The following is a 17,748-nucleotide window of genomic DNA, read 5'->3' on the forward strand; positions in this document are numbered from 1 at the left end:
GGAAATAACAGAATCCATAACTGTTATCATAACAGCAATACAAAAAGACTCATCTGTGGCTTATTAAAAAATAAAATAAAAATCAAAGCACTATGAAACCAAGTAAGATATGGCTAGCTATACAGGAAGAATGAAAATTGGTTGATCATTAGAGTGCTCCTTTCAATAAGAATGTGAACTCTTATTGATTGAATGAAACAACTTTCTACACTTTTCCTCAATATACTACCACAATAATAAGCATGTAAATAAATAAAGGAGGATCGACAACTCAGTACATTTATATTCAGTTACCCTGACTGTGCCCTGAAAAAGACTAAATTCCCAGGTCAACAGCAAGACCACTTTCTGGAGAAAGAGGATTTTACACCAGCTGAAGCTGGGATTTTTATTTTCCAGTTGCTGAATAAAGCCACCTAATTTAGCTTCTAGTCACCACTTTTCAAAAATCTAGCACACTGTCTAAAAATATCTACAGCTTTGTTAATATAAAATCTGTGTAGTTTCACTCTACTGCTGTTTCCTACTGCTCAAGGACCCTATAGGCAAAATACAGGTTAGTTGTTCACAAGTAAACATCAGTAGGGAGAAACTACACAGGTTTTATAGCTGGGTAAGAGCTGTATTTTGTTATTTGTTATATAAAAAGGCCATGATTGATGGCTTTTCTCACTCCTAGAAAACCCTGAAAAGGTCTCAGTTGCAACCCGAAACAATCCCAGGAGCAGGCACAGCCTTATATAAATGCCTGCAGCTTCTTCCTACTTTCCATTTCAGCACTACCATGGAATACAGCATATCCCAGGCGCGTTACAGACTGCCCCTTTGGGGCGGCCTGTAGGCGCACCTTTCCCCGCCGGATCGGGGCCTCAGCGGCCAGAGTGGCAGCCGCTGAAGCCCCAATCCGCCACTTTCTGGGCTGCGGGGAAATAGCAAAAGGCCCCTTCCCCACAGCCTGGAAAGGGGTGTCCTTGGGGCTTCAAGCCCCAAGGACACCCCGCGGCGGCGGGGAGAAGGAGAAAGGGGCCATTTGGCCCCTTTCTCCTTTGGTCCGCTGGGCGCAGCCGTCTGAAGGCTGCGCCCAGCGGACCAAACCAGGAAGAAGCGCCGAAACGGAGCTCCTTCCGGGGTTGCGGAAAGGGCACCCTAGGGTTAGGGCGGTGTGGAAGCACCGCCCCGTCTTAACCCTAGTACGCGCTCCGCACGTACTTTTTAGCCTGTCTGTAACGGGCCTCAGTTAACAAAGCCTCTGAGAATGGAGCTCCTTTTTACAAAGTCTTTTTACACCCACCCAGACTACCCTTTCCTCTTTGTCCTCTGTCTAGAATTCTAGACAACATGTTTTTTCGACAGCAGTAGGACTGGGAGGATGGAGGATGCTGAAGAAACACAAACTTTTGGTGACAAGTTTGTAATAAATAGTGAAATAAAGCTTAAATTGAGAAAGAACTGGATCCTACTCTAGCTTATGATATTGTAGCTGTGCATGCCTGCTTACAATAGGCATGGTAACAAATAGGCAAGATAGCTGCCTCCAGAATCCCTCACTGAGCATGCACATGGATCAGAGAAGGCAATAGCATTAGAACAATGTACCGTAGTTTAACCATAGTTAAAGACTTTCCATACCTTGGTTCAAACACTGATCAGAACAGATACTGCAGTCAAGAAATAAGTAAAGGACTAGGAATGGGAATGGCAGCCATGAAAAAATTAGGCAAGATCCTAAAGTGCAAAGATATACAATCACCCCTCCACATACACAAGAGTTAGGGGCCAAGGACCCCTACTAAAGTGGGGAAAAATGTTAGCTCTCCTGCAACATGAATGATAAAGAGTCCTCTCCCACCAAGAACACCACCTGTTCCTCTCTTTGCAACTTTGAAACACATAGCTTCTCCCACATTTCCAAAATGCTTCCATATCAATCAAAGGATCCACATTCTCTTCTCCTGTTCCTCTTTCTGTCTCCTTCCCAGCCAAACCAAAGCCACACCAACTCCTTTCCTGGCTAGTATTCTCTGAAGATGCCAGCCACAGATGCTGGCAAAATGTCAGGAAGAAACTCCTGGCCACATAACCCGAAAACCCCACAAAAAATTATAAAAGCCACACCGTATTGTCCCCACTTTGACAAACTTTGCATTCTCGTAATTTCAAAAAGTCTTTCCACTCTGAATCCTATGTTTGCAGCCATCACCACAAAAGGAAGGTACAGTGTTGCTTTTGTTTGGCCAGGAGAGAGGGGAAGGGGGAGGAGGAGGAGGGGAGAGGAGAGGAAAATAGTTGGATCCTCCCGTGGGAGGCTGCAAACATTGGATTCAAAGGGAAGGTCTTTCAAAATGAGGAGGATGCAAAATTTGGCCAAGCAGGGAAATGTATATTGTTTGTTTTGGCTGGCTGGGAGAAAGGGTGGGTGGGTTGACCTTGTTAAGCAGCAGCAACAAAGTCGAGAATAGTCAAAACCACAAATCTGAAACCCGTGAATGTGGAGGGGTGACTGTACAACTGAGCACTAAAGTTAGAATTGTCCAAGCCAACATATTCCACATCACCAGGTATGAATGTGAGAGTTGGGACATTGAAGAAAGCTGACAGAAAGCAAATAAACTCCTTTGAAATGTGGTGCTGCAGGAGGGTGCTGAGGATTCAGCCAAAAAGATGAATACATGAGTCCTAGAAGAGATCAAATCTGAACTCTCCTTGAATGCAAAGATAATGCGAATGGGCCTATCGTACTTTGGCCACATCAGAAGACATGACTCATTAGAAAAGAGAATAATGCTAGAAAAGGTAGAGGGAAGCAGAAATAGAAGATGACTGCATCCAAGTTGGTTAGGCTCAATTGGAGAAGTAATGGGCTTAAGTCTGCAGAACCTAAGCAGAGTGGTGGAGAACAGAGGGTCTTGGAGATGTCTCATCCACAGGGTCATCATGAGTTTAGGCTGTGTTTGCCTGATTCACATAGAATAGATCAGGTGTTTGCCTGATTCACACAGATCAGATATTATAAACACAGGTATTTTAAATGCATGCTAAAATAACCTGGTTCAGAAAATAACAAGAACTTGCTGGCTCTCCAGATATTTTTCAACTTCACTTCTCAGCATCTCCAGCTGGCACAGTCAATGGAGAAGAGGACCGAGAGTTAAACAGTTGATAATCTGTAATGTTATCTTTCTTCTTTGATTCAATTTGTGTAAATTGCCTGGTTGGCAAAAACATGTGAAGAATTAAAGATCAGGGTGCTGATGCCCACAGGTTTATGTTCAGTACCAGAACCAAGTTTACTAAGTGCTGTGTCCACATACCTCATGATGTCTTTGAGGAAGAAATCTACTCCTATTTGTCTCTGGGGCCTCATCCCCATCCAAGTATCCCTCTCCCTCTCTCTCAGTCCTCTTCACACAGACACATGCACAAACTCAGGGAAGGAGAGAGAGTGAGAAAAGACAAAGAGGTATGGTTCTTTCCAGACTAGTGTGGGAAATAATCATAGCAAAGTGATAACGCCCCCTCATCCATTACTTAACTACTATCTTTCTGAAACCATTGATGGGATGCATGCTGCATTAGTATGGTGAAGAATTAGACATTCATCAAACTAAATCTCAAATGGGTATTAAGTCTATGAAAAAAGTTACCCTAGGCCTGAAAGCCTGAATTGATTTAAATCAATAAATTAATCAGCTGAAGGATTAGTCATGGATTAAAAATTCCCATAAAGTAATTGGTGAAACCCAGATGGATGGGGAAAAATGTTCACTAATTCTAGCAAAATGAAATAAAGGCAGGAAGTAGGCCATCTTTTGGAAAAGACATAGAAAGAATAATAGACTGCACATACTGTTCACCATATGCAGCACAGGAAAGCAGACTTTACAGTTGTTATTATTATTAATTGCCATCAAGGCAACTTATTGTGACCCTATGAATGAGAGACACCCTGTCACCAAGAGACACTAAGTCACCCTGACATCAAAAGCCCTGCTCAAGTCTTGCAGACTCAGGGTTCTGATTTCCTTGCTTGAGTCTATACAATTGCTCCTTTCCTACTACCTTCCATCTTACCATGTATTATCCTTTTGTAGTGAGCCGTGTCTTCCCGTAATATAGTCAATGTACGTCAGTCTCAGTTTAGTCATTTTAGTTTCTAGAGAGAGTTCAGACCTGATTTGCTGTATGAGTCATTTATTTCTCTTATTAGCAGTGCATGGTATCCATAGAACTCCTCTCCAGACATACCCTTAAAGAGAGTTTGTAATAATGAGAGAAACGTATTAGACTCCAGCTGTTTAGAGAGTGGGCAGTTATATGGTATTTCTAGCATGTGAAAAGGAACAATAAGTAGGACTAATTACATTCTGAATCCTGAAAAAACCTCCACTAGAGAAACTCAAATTAGATTTCAAGAAAGCTGACATGCCTGAGAATTATGGAAATTATGGGCACAACCATAGATTCAAGTTCCATAATCCATTCTGATTGTAATGTCTTAATTTTGTCCCACTGGGAAACCCTTCTGACCATTACAGTCCAGGAAACGGGGTAAGATCTATTGATGAATGACAGCTTGGGAGAATATGTGAAAGTTCAATGTAGGAGACATCTGCCATTAGAGGGCATCTCTCTGAGAGATCAGAATTTGGTTAGGTCATGGCACGGAGATATGCAGTGTCTGATGTCTAATGCCTTATAATCAGGGGAACTCATCCAGTCTAGATAAGTGTCTGGAAGCAGTACTGTGCTGTCTGGCCATTGTGTGGATAACAGTTATGCTGAATCTGAATCCTTGCAACTTTGGTTCCCATGTCTGAGAAGGCTGCCAGATCTGGATGGGCCTGCATGACTGCAGAGTCCAGAGATCCTTCCTGATCCAATGCCCCAATCATTTTGGAGACACAAGGGACCTGAGTGGCTTTATCAACTCTGGTTGATAGGCCAGCTACAGTCATCCCTGGATGCAAAATAGCTTGGACACTAAAGTCCATGCATGAGTAAACTCAAGGTTTTATTATTGTAAAGGTGTTTTTTGTAAGACTGCCACAACTAAGATTTTGTTTTATTTTATTTTACTTTATATCCTGCCTTTCTCCCAGTGCAGGATCCAAGGCAGCACACAACACCCTAAAAAACACAATACGACTAAAAACCTTTAATATGAAAGTTAAAAGACAACTAAACTAATTAGACTAATTTTAAATAAACAAATTAAAAACAAGGGGGGTGGGAGGAGCAGTTTATTGCCTGCATATTGCATCTACGTCCCAAGAACCACACTGTCTGCTTATATGCCACTGCACCAGATATAAGGTGCCAAGGATAAACTATTGGGCAGGGATACTGAACATGTGGTTAGCAGCCAAAACTTTTCAGAGCAAAGAGATCTTTTCTCCCTCTCTCATAACCTGAGGACATCCACTAAAACTAAATGGGGAGAGAACTGGGACAGAAAAAAGGAAATACTACTTCACACAGTGCATAGTTAAACTGTGGAACCCACTGTTACAAGAAATAGCTACGAAATTCAACCTGGATGGCTCTGGAAGGAACTGGATATGTTTATGGAGGCATCATAAATGGCTACCAGTCAGGATTACTATGTGCCACCAAGAGGATGGTGGCAGGTCAATATGCCTCTGTATACCAGTTACTAGGGAGAATAAGGTGGAGGATGAAGTTGCACTCACATCCTTGTGGGCATTCTGTGAGCAACTGCTTAGTCATTGTCAAAATAATGCTGAAATAAATAGGACTTTGGTTATTATGATCCTAGGTACAATCAATCTCCAAATTTGCCATGTAAGACAGGAAAACCTCCGGTCTGAAATCTTGGAGGGCTGGTGCCAATTGGTGTCAACACTACTGGGCTATATGGAGCAATGATCTGGCTTCTATTCTCCTATGTATTTGTTCACACATACCTGAACAACTGAGGACAGGGATAGTTAACAGACTACCTGTTCGGGCATTTATGTTCATCAGGAAATACAGTTCTGGTGGTATCTAAGATGTTAGAGGTGTCTCTGCAGTTCACAATAGGGCCCTTCGTTTAGATTTTTTTAAAAAGTATGGATTTTTAAAATATTGATAAATAAATAAGGTTCCTTTGGCAATACACAGGTAATGAAGAGCAAAAGAGGAGTGCAAATATGGGCCAAGAAGAGTTGGTACATCAGTAGAGAGACGACGCCAAAATAGAGGAATGATGGCAGAACAATGAAGCAATCCCTTCTGTCTGATCTTCAGAAGCCAAAGGCTTTTTTCATTTCTGAGCCTTCAAGGAAAACTTTTTAAAACTATTTTCTGCAATACTGAGACAGAAATAAAAGCTTGATCATCTTTAGAAGTTCATATCAGCAGCTAAAAGATTATGTGGAGAACATTAGATATACAGAACCTAAGCATAAGGTAAAATTTGATTGCTTGGGAGTTTTTAAAAATTCTCCTTTACAGAAGGAGATTACACTAACTGCATTTGATGAGCCTCCTAGACTATATTAATTGAACCGAGTCTACCAGTGGCTTAAAGACATTAAAAATATACACCCACTTAAATTAATTACTATGGTACAGTAATGAGATTCTCTAAAGAGCAGAACAGATGCATGCATAAAACAAAACCCTTCTCTCTGTATTAATCAGTTTGAACTCAGTGGTAGAACCATCATCTTCAGAGGTACTAAAGACAGCTCATAAGGACAAACATTCCCAGTGACAATTGTTGTGCTTCCTCTTAATTTAAGGAAACAAAATTATTCACCTAGCACTTGATTCAAGCACTCCCAGGGCTAAAGGAAGCTATCATCATACAGCATCTGATGACTGTCCTTCAGAGAACAGCTGCTTGTATAGAAAAGCCAACATGCTCACTGAAAAGTTCAAACAACGTTATACTGAATTTTTCTCTTTTGGTGAAGAGCCTGAAATTAATTAGATATCTGGAACCGAATCCTCTTCCCACACCATTTTTATATCCCTGACTCAATTTTCCTGACTGCCTAAATACCCTCAAGGTACCAGAACCTGTCTGACATTGAAAGTACACAGGGTCAGCCCTGGTTAGTACTTAGATGGGAGAGTACCAACAAATACCACCCGCTTTAGGCTATATTTGAGAGAAAGGAACTGACAAATCACTTCTGAGTATTCCTTGCCTAACAAAACTCTGTCAAATTCATGGGGTCAAATTCATGGAGTCAATATGCGATTTGATGGCACATAAACACATAACTCCATTTTCACCAACTTTATATTAAAGAGAGATTGATCTCTTTTTTTACTCTTTAAAATGTTCACTGATTTTTATGGGAACTGGCTACAGAGAAAGCATTTGCAGGAGATAAGGCAGGAGATAAATCTAAATAAACAAATGCACAGGAAAACAATTTATGGTGACAAGACTTCAGATTACCTGGGTAGTATCTTGCCAGACCAGTTGCACTGCCAAAAACTTGCCAAAGCAATGATTGATCTTCCTCTCTGTTCTTTTTGAAGACTTCATCTAAGGCTCCTGTCCAGTTCAATTCATTCAATACTATTGTAGCTGCAAAAAATAAAAGTAAAATACAATAAAATGCATTTGATATTACAAAGGTAAAGTTGGATTTTTGATACACTCAATACCAACACAGTGCTACAGCCCCATGAGCATATAAGCACATCAGTTCTACAGCTCCTTGGCATGTGCATTATGCCTAAAGTTAATAAAGAACATTCCTCTTTTTAGAGAGCTTAAACATAAAACAAAGGAGCCTTGTAGATGCCTAGCAGTTAGCAAACTGAGTGAAAACTGAGATGGCCTTCAGATCATCTGGTGACATTCATCCTTACAAGATATGGTGCACTTTTAAAAAAAACAGTCTATGCAGTATGAATTAACATACACAAAAATGGTCTGAATTCTATAGTTAGCCCTAACTAGAGTAGACCCAGTCAACTAACAGGATTTACTTGCATGTTAATTGACCACTCAAAAGCTGATTCACTAGGTCTACTCTAGTTGAGACTAACCAATAAGTTTCATATTTGTTTTATTTTTTTTAGTGATACAATTTCTTTATGTGCAAGAGACCAGGCTATTCACTATTTTTAGTATTACTATGCAATCATATCACTTTTAGTATATGAGTTTCTACTTAGGAGAGACTGAATGCTTTTTTCTCCTTTCTTTTACTTTAAGCAGGGCATTTAACCTAAACTATCATTATCTAATACAGTTATACAGTTTTATGTCTTTAAAGAAGAAGCATTCTAGAATCATCCTCTTCTCTAGAATGTTTTTCTTTATTCAGAGGTTTATACTCCACCCTTAAAAAATCCAGTTTACAGAAAGTTTAAATGGTACTATAACCATTTAAAAAAAAAAAGCTTTCCTTGCCAGTACAGTATATAAGCACTCAGTAAAAGAAGGAATTCAGAGCTATATGATAAAAGCAAATCCCAGAGGATTTTTTTAAAACATGGGCAAATAAAAAGTAACATGAAGGTAGGTTTCAGGTAGCTCCCCATGGGAGAACATTCGACTAAGTTTGGAACTACTTAGTAAGTCCAGGATCTTATTGCACAAGTGATCCCTCCAGAGACCTTCAACCCAAAAACTACTCGGCTGATTGAGATAAGGCTAGATCTAACTTTTCTCTTTCATCAAGTTGTGCCAGATTTTAGCTTTTAACAATAAACTTCTACTCTTTCATCAAGATGAGGCTAGCTCCATATGACTATGGAACAGGGAAATGTGTAGAGAGCCTTCCCTTTGTTTTCTTCAAGTTCCTTTTCTTGGAATTATCGGCAAAGTAAGTAAATTATTGCTGAGAGCCAGTGCTGTGTACTGCAGAACCAGACCCCAGGTAACCCAGTGGCATCACCAGGCTTGGTGACACCTGGTGCAAGGAGGGCTCCTGGGGAGGGGGACAGCAGCAGGTTGTCCCACTTCCCCCTCCTGTTGCCTTGTTGATAGAATTAGGATTTCTGGTGCATTTTGCATGCTTCTCTGGTGCCACTGCTGCCCTCTTTTGCAAGGGGATAAAACCTGGATATCTGCTGCTTGTTCCTGAAGGGGTGACATCAAGAGGAGGAGGTTGTTACCTTATAGGTGAAGTAAGGGTGGGCACCAGCCTCTTTGGCTGGGAGAAGGAGAACAACTTGGACCAGAGTGAACTACCTCTGTTTCTCCACTGTTTTGGTTAGCTTGGATACTCTATCTTCCTCTCCTCTCTGGGATGCTGAGCCTCCTGGTTTGCTTCCCAAGGGCAAAGCATGACAATGGGGAGACAGGGAGCTGAAATTTGTGGTCCAGTCTTTAACTGGAACTTTCAGAGTGTGGTGGAGTCTCTTTCTTTGGGGTTTTTTAAACAGAGATTGGATGGACATCTGTTGGGGGTGTTTTGATTAGTATTCCTGCTTAGCAGGGGGTTGGACTCGATAGCCCCTGTGATCTCTTCCAACTCTATGATTCTATAGGTTTTCTCCTTCCTCTGTTCCTAGCCCTTGTCTCCTTATTTGACTGAAACATGTATTTATCACAGAGCTCAGCTATCTTCTCACTTCTTATTATTGAATCTATATGTGTTTATAAAACATAAACTATTGCAAGAAGTGCTTTTGGCCTGTTTTTAAATATTTTTATTTTTGTATTTAATACTTTGCTTGTTATGTTATCATATGGAAAGAAAGAAAGAAAGAAAGGGATATATGTACGTCAACTGGATTTAATTAATGTGATATTGACTATGATACTGACTGTAAATATGGAACTAAAAGGAAATACATTGAATATAATTTTCCAGTGAATATCACGCTTAGCTCCAATTGGTGCCAAATTTGGCAGAGATTCTCAATACCATTTTAAACAACAACAACAACAAAATAAAAATCTAGAGACGATTCAGAGCAATCTATGATGGGTACAAAAAGGGCTTGTACTTGCAAGTGGAATGCAGAAATCGATATATTAAAAATAAAAATAAAAGAGCATCCCAACTTGCAATATCATTAATGCAAAGAAAGAAAACATAAGGGCTAGCTAGAACTTGAGTGAGTGTGGATCGATGAGCCAAAGAGGTAATGCAGCCCAAATATAGAGAAAGGGACACTGAGCTTTCTCAACCAGCCTCTTAGCTATAGATATCTAATCCTATCTACATCTCATATTACCTTTGGGGACTTTATCCACTAAGAGTTTATATTCAGAGACAGCAAAATAAAGAGGATGCAAATAAGGCCTTTATCATAGTATATTCATGCAGGAAAGCATAGAGCATGATCCTGTTTTGACTCAACTGCAACAGTTTACAAAGGTCCTCTTTTTATGGGAAGATGCTAAATTAATAGAACAGATTCAATAAGCACCAAAGAAAAGAGAGAGAGTGAGAATCCAGCATTAAATTGTAACATTAGAATTGTAAAGCTGAGTTGGGGCCCAAATCCAAGAGAGTGCTCATTACTGTAAGTTAGCAATATTTTCATGTTTATGGATGTGATCATTTGTAGAGAGATCAGCTGTGTGTACATTAATATTCATGAGCTGGGCCAGCTTCAGCATTAACTTGAAATACAAGAAAATTTATATTCATAAGCATGATCAGATAAGGATTAAGTGGCCAAAGACAGAGAAATTCAGATTCCTAAAACCGACCCTGGCCAGTTCTTGGGCTACTCCCACTAAAATTAAAATTACTGATATGTCATTTCTTTTTTCCTGGAGGAAAGGTATTATAGGACCAAGCCTACTTCTGAACATTTCTGCATTAATAATTGATTGCACAAACAATGAAGCTTAATTATGATACTGATAAACAGCTATTCCTTTCATTCTGCTTTAATCAGTCATAAATGCATTCCTAATATCCAAAAATAACTCACTCATGCTAGGCAACAGCTGGCATTCAGTTAATTGGAACAGAACAAGGTTTTATTTGTCAGATGGAGCATTATCACTTTTTCTTTGTCTTTTCTGATGGTGTTTCGAAGCTGGAGGTAAACAGTTTGCAAAGCTGGCAAACTATATATTCATTAACAAAGGATTAAAGAAAAGGGGGCCTCAGAAAGGTAAACATGCATGCAAAAAAGAAAACTGCTCCCCTCCCCGCCTTTACAAATTCTCTGAACAGCCTCTTTCAGAGCATAGCATCATTTATTCATAAGAGCTCTTATTCCTGTTTATGTGGGAGCCATAAGAAATTCAAATTGAAGCAGAAAAGCTCAGCTTAGCTCTGAGACAAAGCCATAGCACCATGATACAAATGTTTATACCTCAAATGGGATACCAAGGTCTTGCTACTGTGAAAGGTAATACAGGCACAAAACAAAAAAATGAGTGTGTATCTCAAGTAATTCTGGTTATCTCTTTGTACAGAGGGGAAAAGTTCACCATTAAGTCTCATGATGTAATTATTTTTAAAGGCTCAAGAATATTCTTGTTATATTCTTTGGTGGAGAAGGTCTTATTTTCAGGGAAGCATTATTGGGAGAAGGAATGTGCTTCTGAGATATAGCCTTTCTTGAAATTAATAAAATCAAAACATCTTCCCTCTAGTCCACTTCCACCCACAAATATATGTATATAATTGTCATTTTTGTGGCGGAGAATAGGAAAAGTATGTACAGCATTTACACAAGAAGAAGAAACAATCTGCATGTGTGTAAAAAGGTTTCTTTGATTTCATCACCACCACCACACAGAAATATGTTGTTTAGATTCATATTTGTAAAGTACTTCCATTTGATTTGTATTGAAAAATTCTGTGTACTTCTATGAAGATGTTATTTTTTAAAAATAAAAAAATATTTTATGTCATTGAATTTATAAATTGTTATTGTTAAGTGTTTCCTCTATGTAGTCTGTGTCTGTGTGCATGCACTCAGCCATACAGGCTCAAAGCTCTTTTTTCCTTCAGCAAAATGACGTTACAGATAGGTATGGAGGGGAAATTTCAATTAACTGTTTCTTACCAAATTGTCTTCCAAGACTAAGAAACCCCTATTTGGAAGAATAGCACAGTGACAAGAATCTTACACATTGTTTGCCTGCTATTCATACATCCTGAATATTGCAGGGCAAATTAATCTGTGTAGAAATATATACTGATTTGACAATTGTGGGGTTTTGTGCCAATAAAACGCATTTTTGGGCAACCTTCCCCCCATTTTCAGATAGGCAGGTAGTTATTATTTTATTATTTATTTTATTTATTATTTAGGTATTTATATCCCACCCTTCAGCCCTAATGGCTCTCAGGGCGGCTTACAATTATTTTTAATCAGACAGTTCAATGCCCTCAGGCTTACAATCTAAAAGACACAAAACAAAAGGAGAAGGGAATGGTGGAGGGAAAGGGGATGAGGTCCAGTGGTTCTTCTCTCCCTCTGAGGCCTGGACCAAGGCAGATGGATTGGAGGGAGGGCTCTTCCTTCTTCCAGGCTAGTCATTGTTGTGCATGTGTATGTGTGCGTTTGATGGAACATTCCTGTTTGTTTTCACAAAACCCATCAATCTTGCATAAAAATGCTAATTCTTTTGGTGCAAAACTGCAAAAAAATGTGCAAAAATGCTATTAAAAAAATCAGTATAACGTTAGAATATTAAAGAACTCATGCTAGATCAGAGCAAAGGCCTATCTAACCCGGGTTCTGTTTCCACAATGGTTAGCCAGACGATTATGGGAGGTTCATCGGTAGGCTTTGCCTACAATGGCACCCTCCCATCTGTGTTCCCTAGAAACTGGAGTATAGAGGCATAATGCCCCTGATACTGGAAATAATCCAGTACTATGATACTTTCAGCCATATGAAGAGAAGAGAAGAGAGCCAGGATACTGCAGTGTATTCCGAGGATTCACCAGGAAGACATGAAATAATCCACATTCAACCATGGTATTCACTGTACTATATAATCATAAATCACAGTCCTCCAGCCTAAATATCTTGAAACAGTTGTCATGAGAATAAAACTAGAGAAGCCCTTAAATACATAGCCATGAGCTTCTTTTTATGAAGGGAAGGATGTAAATATGATTAGTAAAAAATATAGCAGTGTGGCCAGAACCTCAAGACTCGCTGAACTAAGTCTGTATATTAGCTTTGGTATCCTTGAATGCCCTATCATGCTGTTAGGCTTTTGAAACTGGCTTCCCACAGCAATTTTTCTGACATGGCCCCCACCCCTCAAAAATCAAAAGTTGTACATGGCATGCCCTTTCATTCTACAATAGTTATTTGAATTCATGCTGGATGGATTTTGCTTTGAAAAAACATAACCCAAATCCCTAATTCATGTAATAAACTACTTTCACATCACATACTACTGGGCTGCAAGTAAAATACTATCTCTTTGGTAGAATTAGGATTTCTGGCAATGTATGTGCAATCAACAGAGAATAAGAAAGACACAGCATTTCTAAATAACATCAGACAAGTGATGCTATTTTCAATATGAATCAAGAGTGTTTGAAAGCCAATCAGAATGTGATGCTGCATTTGCACGGTTATTAACTACAATGGTCTTCACCTCTTTCCAGTTCATTTTACCATCACATGGATAATAATCTAAGGAACATTCCTAAAACTGTTTCTCCAAGCAATCCAAGCATAGTGCTTCTCTATCTTGCAAAAAAGGAGACCAAAGAATAAAAAAGGGGGAAGCATAATCTAACTTGCTCCAAGGGAAATTGATCAACAAAAGTAGGATATAAAAATATGTGTGTTTTATACAATATAAAACAATACAACCTTTTAAATAAATCTGTCACTAAAAATATAAGTCATACACTAGTCAAGAAATAGATGGGGCTGAAGTCCTTTGAAGGAGGAAAACAGATGACTTCAATTTGTTTCAGTCCTTCTTGTTTTGCAGCCAGACCAGACAGGTTTCAACACCATTCTTCATCAGTGTCAAGTCTGTCTTCAAATTCTCCAAATTCACATTAACAGAAAACACTTATACACAATAAATCTGTATTAACATTTCTCCTTAACTCTATTTGATTACCCTCAAAATAATCCTTTTGAAGCTCTTTAAGAGCCTCCCCTAACAATCTCTTTCTGTAATCTTTGTACGAAGGTATCCACATTTATTAGCCAGTGTGGTGTAGTAGTGTAAGCTACTATGACTCTGAACACCAGGGATCAATTCCCCACTTGGCCATGGAAACCCACTTTAGGTGCGTCACACACTCTCACCTACAAGAAAAAATATGTGATATAAGAAGTGTAATGAAGCCAGATCTTCCTAGCAACAGATATAGGTGTCACACCAGCACCTGCCTGACCTCAGCTGTTATCTGATAATCTAGGATGAAATCTGGATCCAAGCATACTTTCAAACAGTGAAACGTCTTTTTCCAAGAATGATATTTCATCCAAAAAGGATGGCCAGTCACAAAACAGAACAGTTGTCCAGCATCTTTAATTGTTCTGCAAAATTCATAAGGTGTAGCTGTTTAACATCTGACTGTCCTGTATCCCAAACAGCCTGGGCTCCTTTCCTAGATCAGTCCTTTTCCGCATCAGAAACCCCCTAGTTAGTCTGACTCCAGATTCAAATGAATTAAGACAAGAGTTCAAATTAGTTAATGCAAAATGAAATGAAATTACCAGGTTGTGCATGACAACCAATCTCAACAGACAGCTGCTAAATAACCCTTTAATAATACATGGAGAATAAAATATATTATGAATTTTATTTGTCATAAAAACCTCCTAGTGAGGTTTAATAAAATTCAAATTTAAAGAAGGGGGAGCTGGAATACCCAACATAGGCATATAGTCAAACCTCCACATTTGCAGGTTTGACTTTTGCAGATATGATTATTCATAGATTTGATTAATACCGTGTGCCCTCACCTTATACAGAAGATCCGTTCTGGAACCACCACCACCCTGTATAAGGCAAATTCCATGTATAATCAAGCCCCATTCATTTCAATGGCACATACCCATGTGTCATGCAGTGTGCACCATGAGCATGTGCCCCATTCACCATATTAGGGCTCACCATCTGTGTGGCCTCAGGTCCCCATATGGCAAGCCTAAGTACAGTGCGGGCATGCTGTATGTTCCTTCTAGGAATTCTTAGGCCCTCCAAAATTACTCTGTGGCCAACTTTCATCAGACATTGCACTAGAGGAACTAGTGATTTGTAGAGAGAACACTTGTCTAGGCATTTATAGGTTCTCTAGCACAATTTTATGGTCAACATCTGGAAGATAATGACCACAGAGCTGCACTGCAAGACACAAAAGTGGATTTTTATTTCCGGTTTTTTCACTTTCATGGGGGTCCTGGATCCCTAACCCTAGCAAATGTGGGAGGACCACTGTAAATGCAAATGGCATTACAAACTAGTAAAGCCTGTTGAATTAGTGGAGCTTCCACAAGTGTTAACTTATAAAGTTCCAATGAATGGCATTCCAAGTTCTATTGACATTATAGCTCCACTCTACTTTAGACTGATGATTGGACATAAGCCATAAACCTGCACCCCCAAACTTCAAAATTAGAAGCCATTCGGCCTGGCTGGATAAAATAACTGAATCAGAACAGGAATCAGAAGATTGTTTACCCCATCTTTATGGTCCCAAAGACAAAACCAGACAAAAATATCAGAAAATGTTTTGAAAGTAACAGCAACTTGTATATTAGAATGCTGGTATAAACTGAAGAATAAACATATTCCAGCTCTTTATCCTGGGACTACATATGATTTACTCTATCAGATCAATGGGGCATGTGCTCATAAGGTGGGGAAGAGCATGTGCCATGGGCGCACACATATTTCTTAAACTGTTGCACGGCTTCAGCATAAGCTCGAAGCCGTGTATGGTGCAGATGCACTGTAACTCTGAACACTAAAGTGAGGATGGTCCAAGCCATCTTATTTCCCATCACCATATATGGATGTGAGAGATGGACAGTGAAGAAATCCAATAGAAAGAAAGCCAACTCATTTGAGATGTGGTGCTGGAGAAGAGTGCTAAGGATACTATGGATGGCCAAAAATTTAAACACCTGGGTTCCAGGACAGATTAGATTAGAACTCTCCCTGGAAGCCAAGATGACTAATGTGAGGCTGTCGTATTTTGGCCACATCATGAGAAGGAATGAATCATAGGAAAAGACAATGATGCTAGGAAAGCTAGAGGGGAATAGAAAGAGAGAAAACCACGTGCCACATGTCTAGACTCAATCAGGGAGACCACAGGCCTGAACTGCAGGATCTGAGCAAAGCAGTTGAGGACAGAGACTCTTGGAGATGTCTGATCCACAGGATTACCTTGAATCAAGGTCAACTCAAGGGCAGATAACAACAACAACATCAACAAAACAAAGTGTTAAGTTAGAGGAATGGCATGAAGGTATGGAACAATCTACTTTTAATTTTGAACATAATGTAACTGGTAAACCAATTGGTAAATTCAATTTGTAATGTTAGGTCCAAAACACACTGCATAAATGATCAAGTTTGAGATAGCATTAACTGCCCTAGCTCAGTGCTAGGGAATCCTGGGAACTGTAGTTTATTGTGGCACCAGAGGTCTCTGAATGAGAAGGCTAAATAGCTCTCAAAACTAGTTCCCAGAATTCCTTAGCATTGAGCCAGGGCCAATAAATTGGTCTCAAACTGGATTATTTCTGCAGTGTGCTTTGGACCATAGTTAACTTTAGTTCATCTAAAGAAAATTGTCACCATGAGGAGTAGAGAAACAGAAGGCATAGGTTTTGTAGACAACTAGGCACATATGTTACATGGGGATGTCCTGTCCTCAAGCACTACCATTTTGTTAAGTAGCATTTAACATAATAAAAGAAAGAATCAACTATGATAGTTTCTTAATTCTCCCTTTTGTTATCTGAATAAAACTGTAAATGAAGATGATTTAGAATGCAACATTCACCTGTTAATATTAATTAGACAGGTATTTGAAATCTTCTAAATCTTTATTAATTCTTGAATATGATGAACATGTCTGGGCAACAGCTTTTTATATTAAGATTGCTTACTACAAAAGAAGGACGTGCTCAATGTATTTAAGGAAAAATTAAATGTATTTAAAATCAATGCAATACATATTATTGAGATAACATGGAAGTTTCTATAATTTTTTTCATGTGTAAATTTTAATTAAGATGTTAACTGGATACATTTGAGTCTTAGTTTGGTAGCCTCTTTTACCTTTTAAACACCGTTTTGTTAAACATTTTTCATTTGCGGTGAAAAATCACATTGGTGATTTGTGCAAAAAATAAAACAAACAAAAAACCCTAGCTGTTAGCTGCAGTCAAGTATCACTCAGTGATCTCTGCACATAAAATCCTTGATATGTTGCAGCTATAGCTATATTAATCTGTTATAATTGGCATCAGATGCCACAGTGATGTAGCCAGAGAAATGAATCCTTTAGAAAATCTATAATATCTGACAGCATTTATCATATCAAGTTGTTACAGGGTAAGATTAATGATTGCTTCAGCAAATAACCTTTGTAATTTAGCATCCTCATCTGGACAGAAAACCCACATAAACAGGGAAATGAATGGTGTCAAATTGCTATGACACCTTAGCTCATGGGCTTAGGATATGTAACAATGTTAACACCACCACATGAGTCTACCAGCTCTCATACCTCTTACAGTATTATAATAAATAAACCCCAGAGAACTATTACTGACATCTTCCAAAAGCACACTACTGGAGAATCTCTGAGAAAATAGCTTGCCATGTTTTGCCTGCCAAACTAGTGGCCTCCTCTT

The 17,748-nt window shown here is 39.1% G+C and overlaps 1 protein-coding gene across 4 annotated transcripts in view; it reads right to left on the bottom strand.

The window, feature by feature from the left end:
- CACNA2D1 (calcium voltage-gated channel auxiliary subunit alpha2delta 1) overlaps positions 1 to 17,748 on the bottom strand; it is a 463,694-nt gene that overhangs the window by 142,121 nt on the left and 303,825 nt on the right. For all 4 annotated transcript variants that reach the window (XM_089524632.1, XM_089524630.1, XM_089524631.1 and 1 more), the window contains exon 7: positions 7,415 to 7,546. In XM_089524632.1, the coding sequence (XP_089380758.1) occupies positions 7,415 to 7,546 (132 nt within the window). The remainder of the gene's footprint in view (positions 1 to 7,414; positions 7,547 to 17,748) is intronic.

This window comes from Sceloporus occidentalis, unplaced genomic scaffold (genome assembly GCF_023333645.1).
Source record: "Sceloporus occidentalis isolate IW3139 unplaced genomic scaffold, rSceOcc1.0.p SCAF_5, whole genome shotgun sequence".
NCBI classification, from domain to species: Eukaryota; Metazoa; Chordata; class Lepidosauria; order Squamata; family Phrynosomatidae; genus Sceloporus; species Sceloporus occidentalis.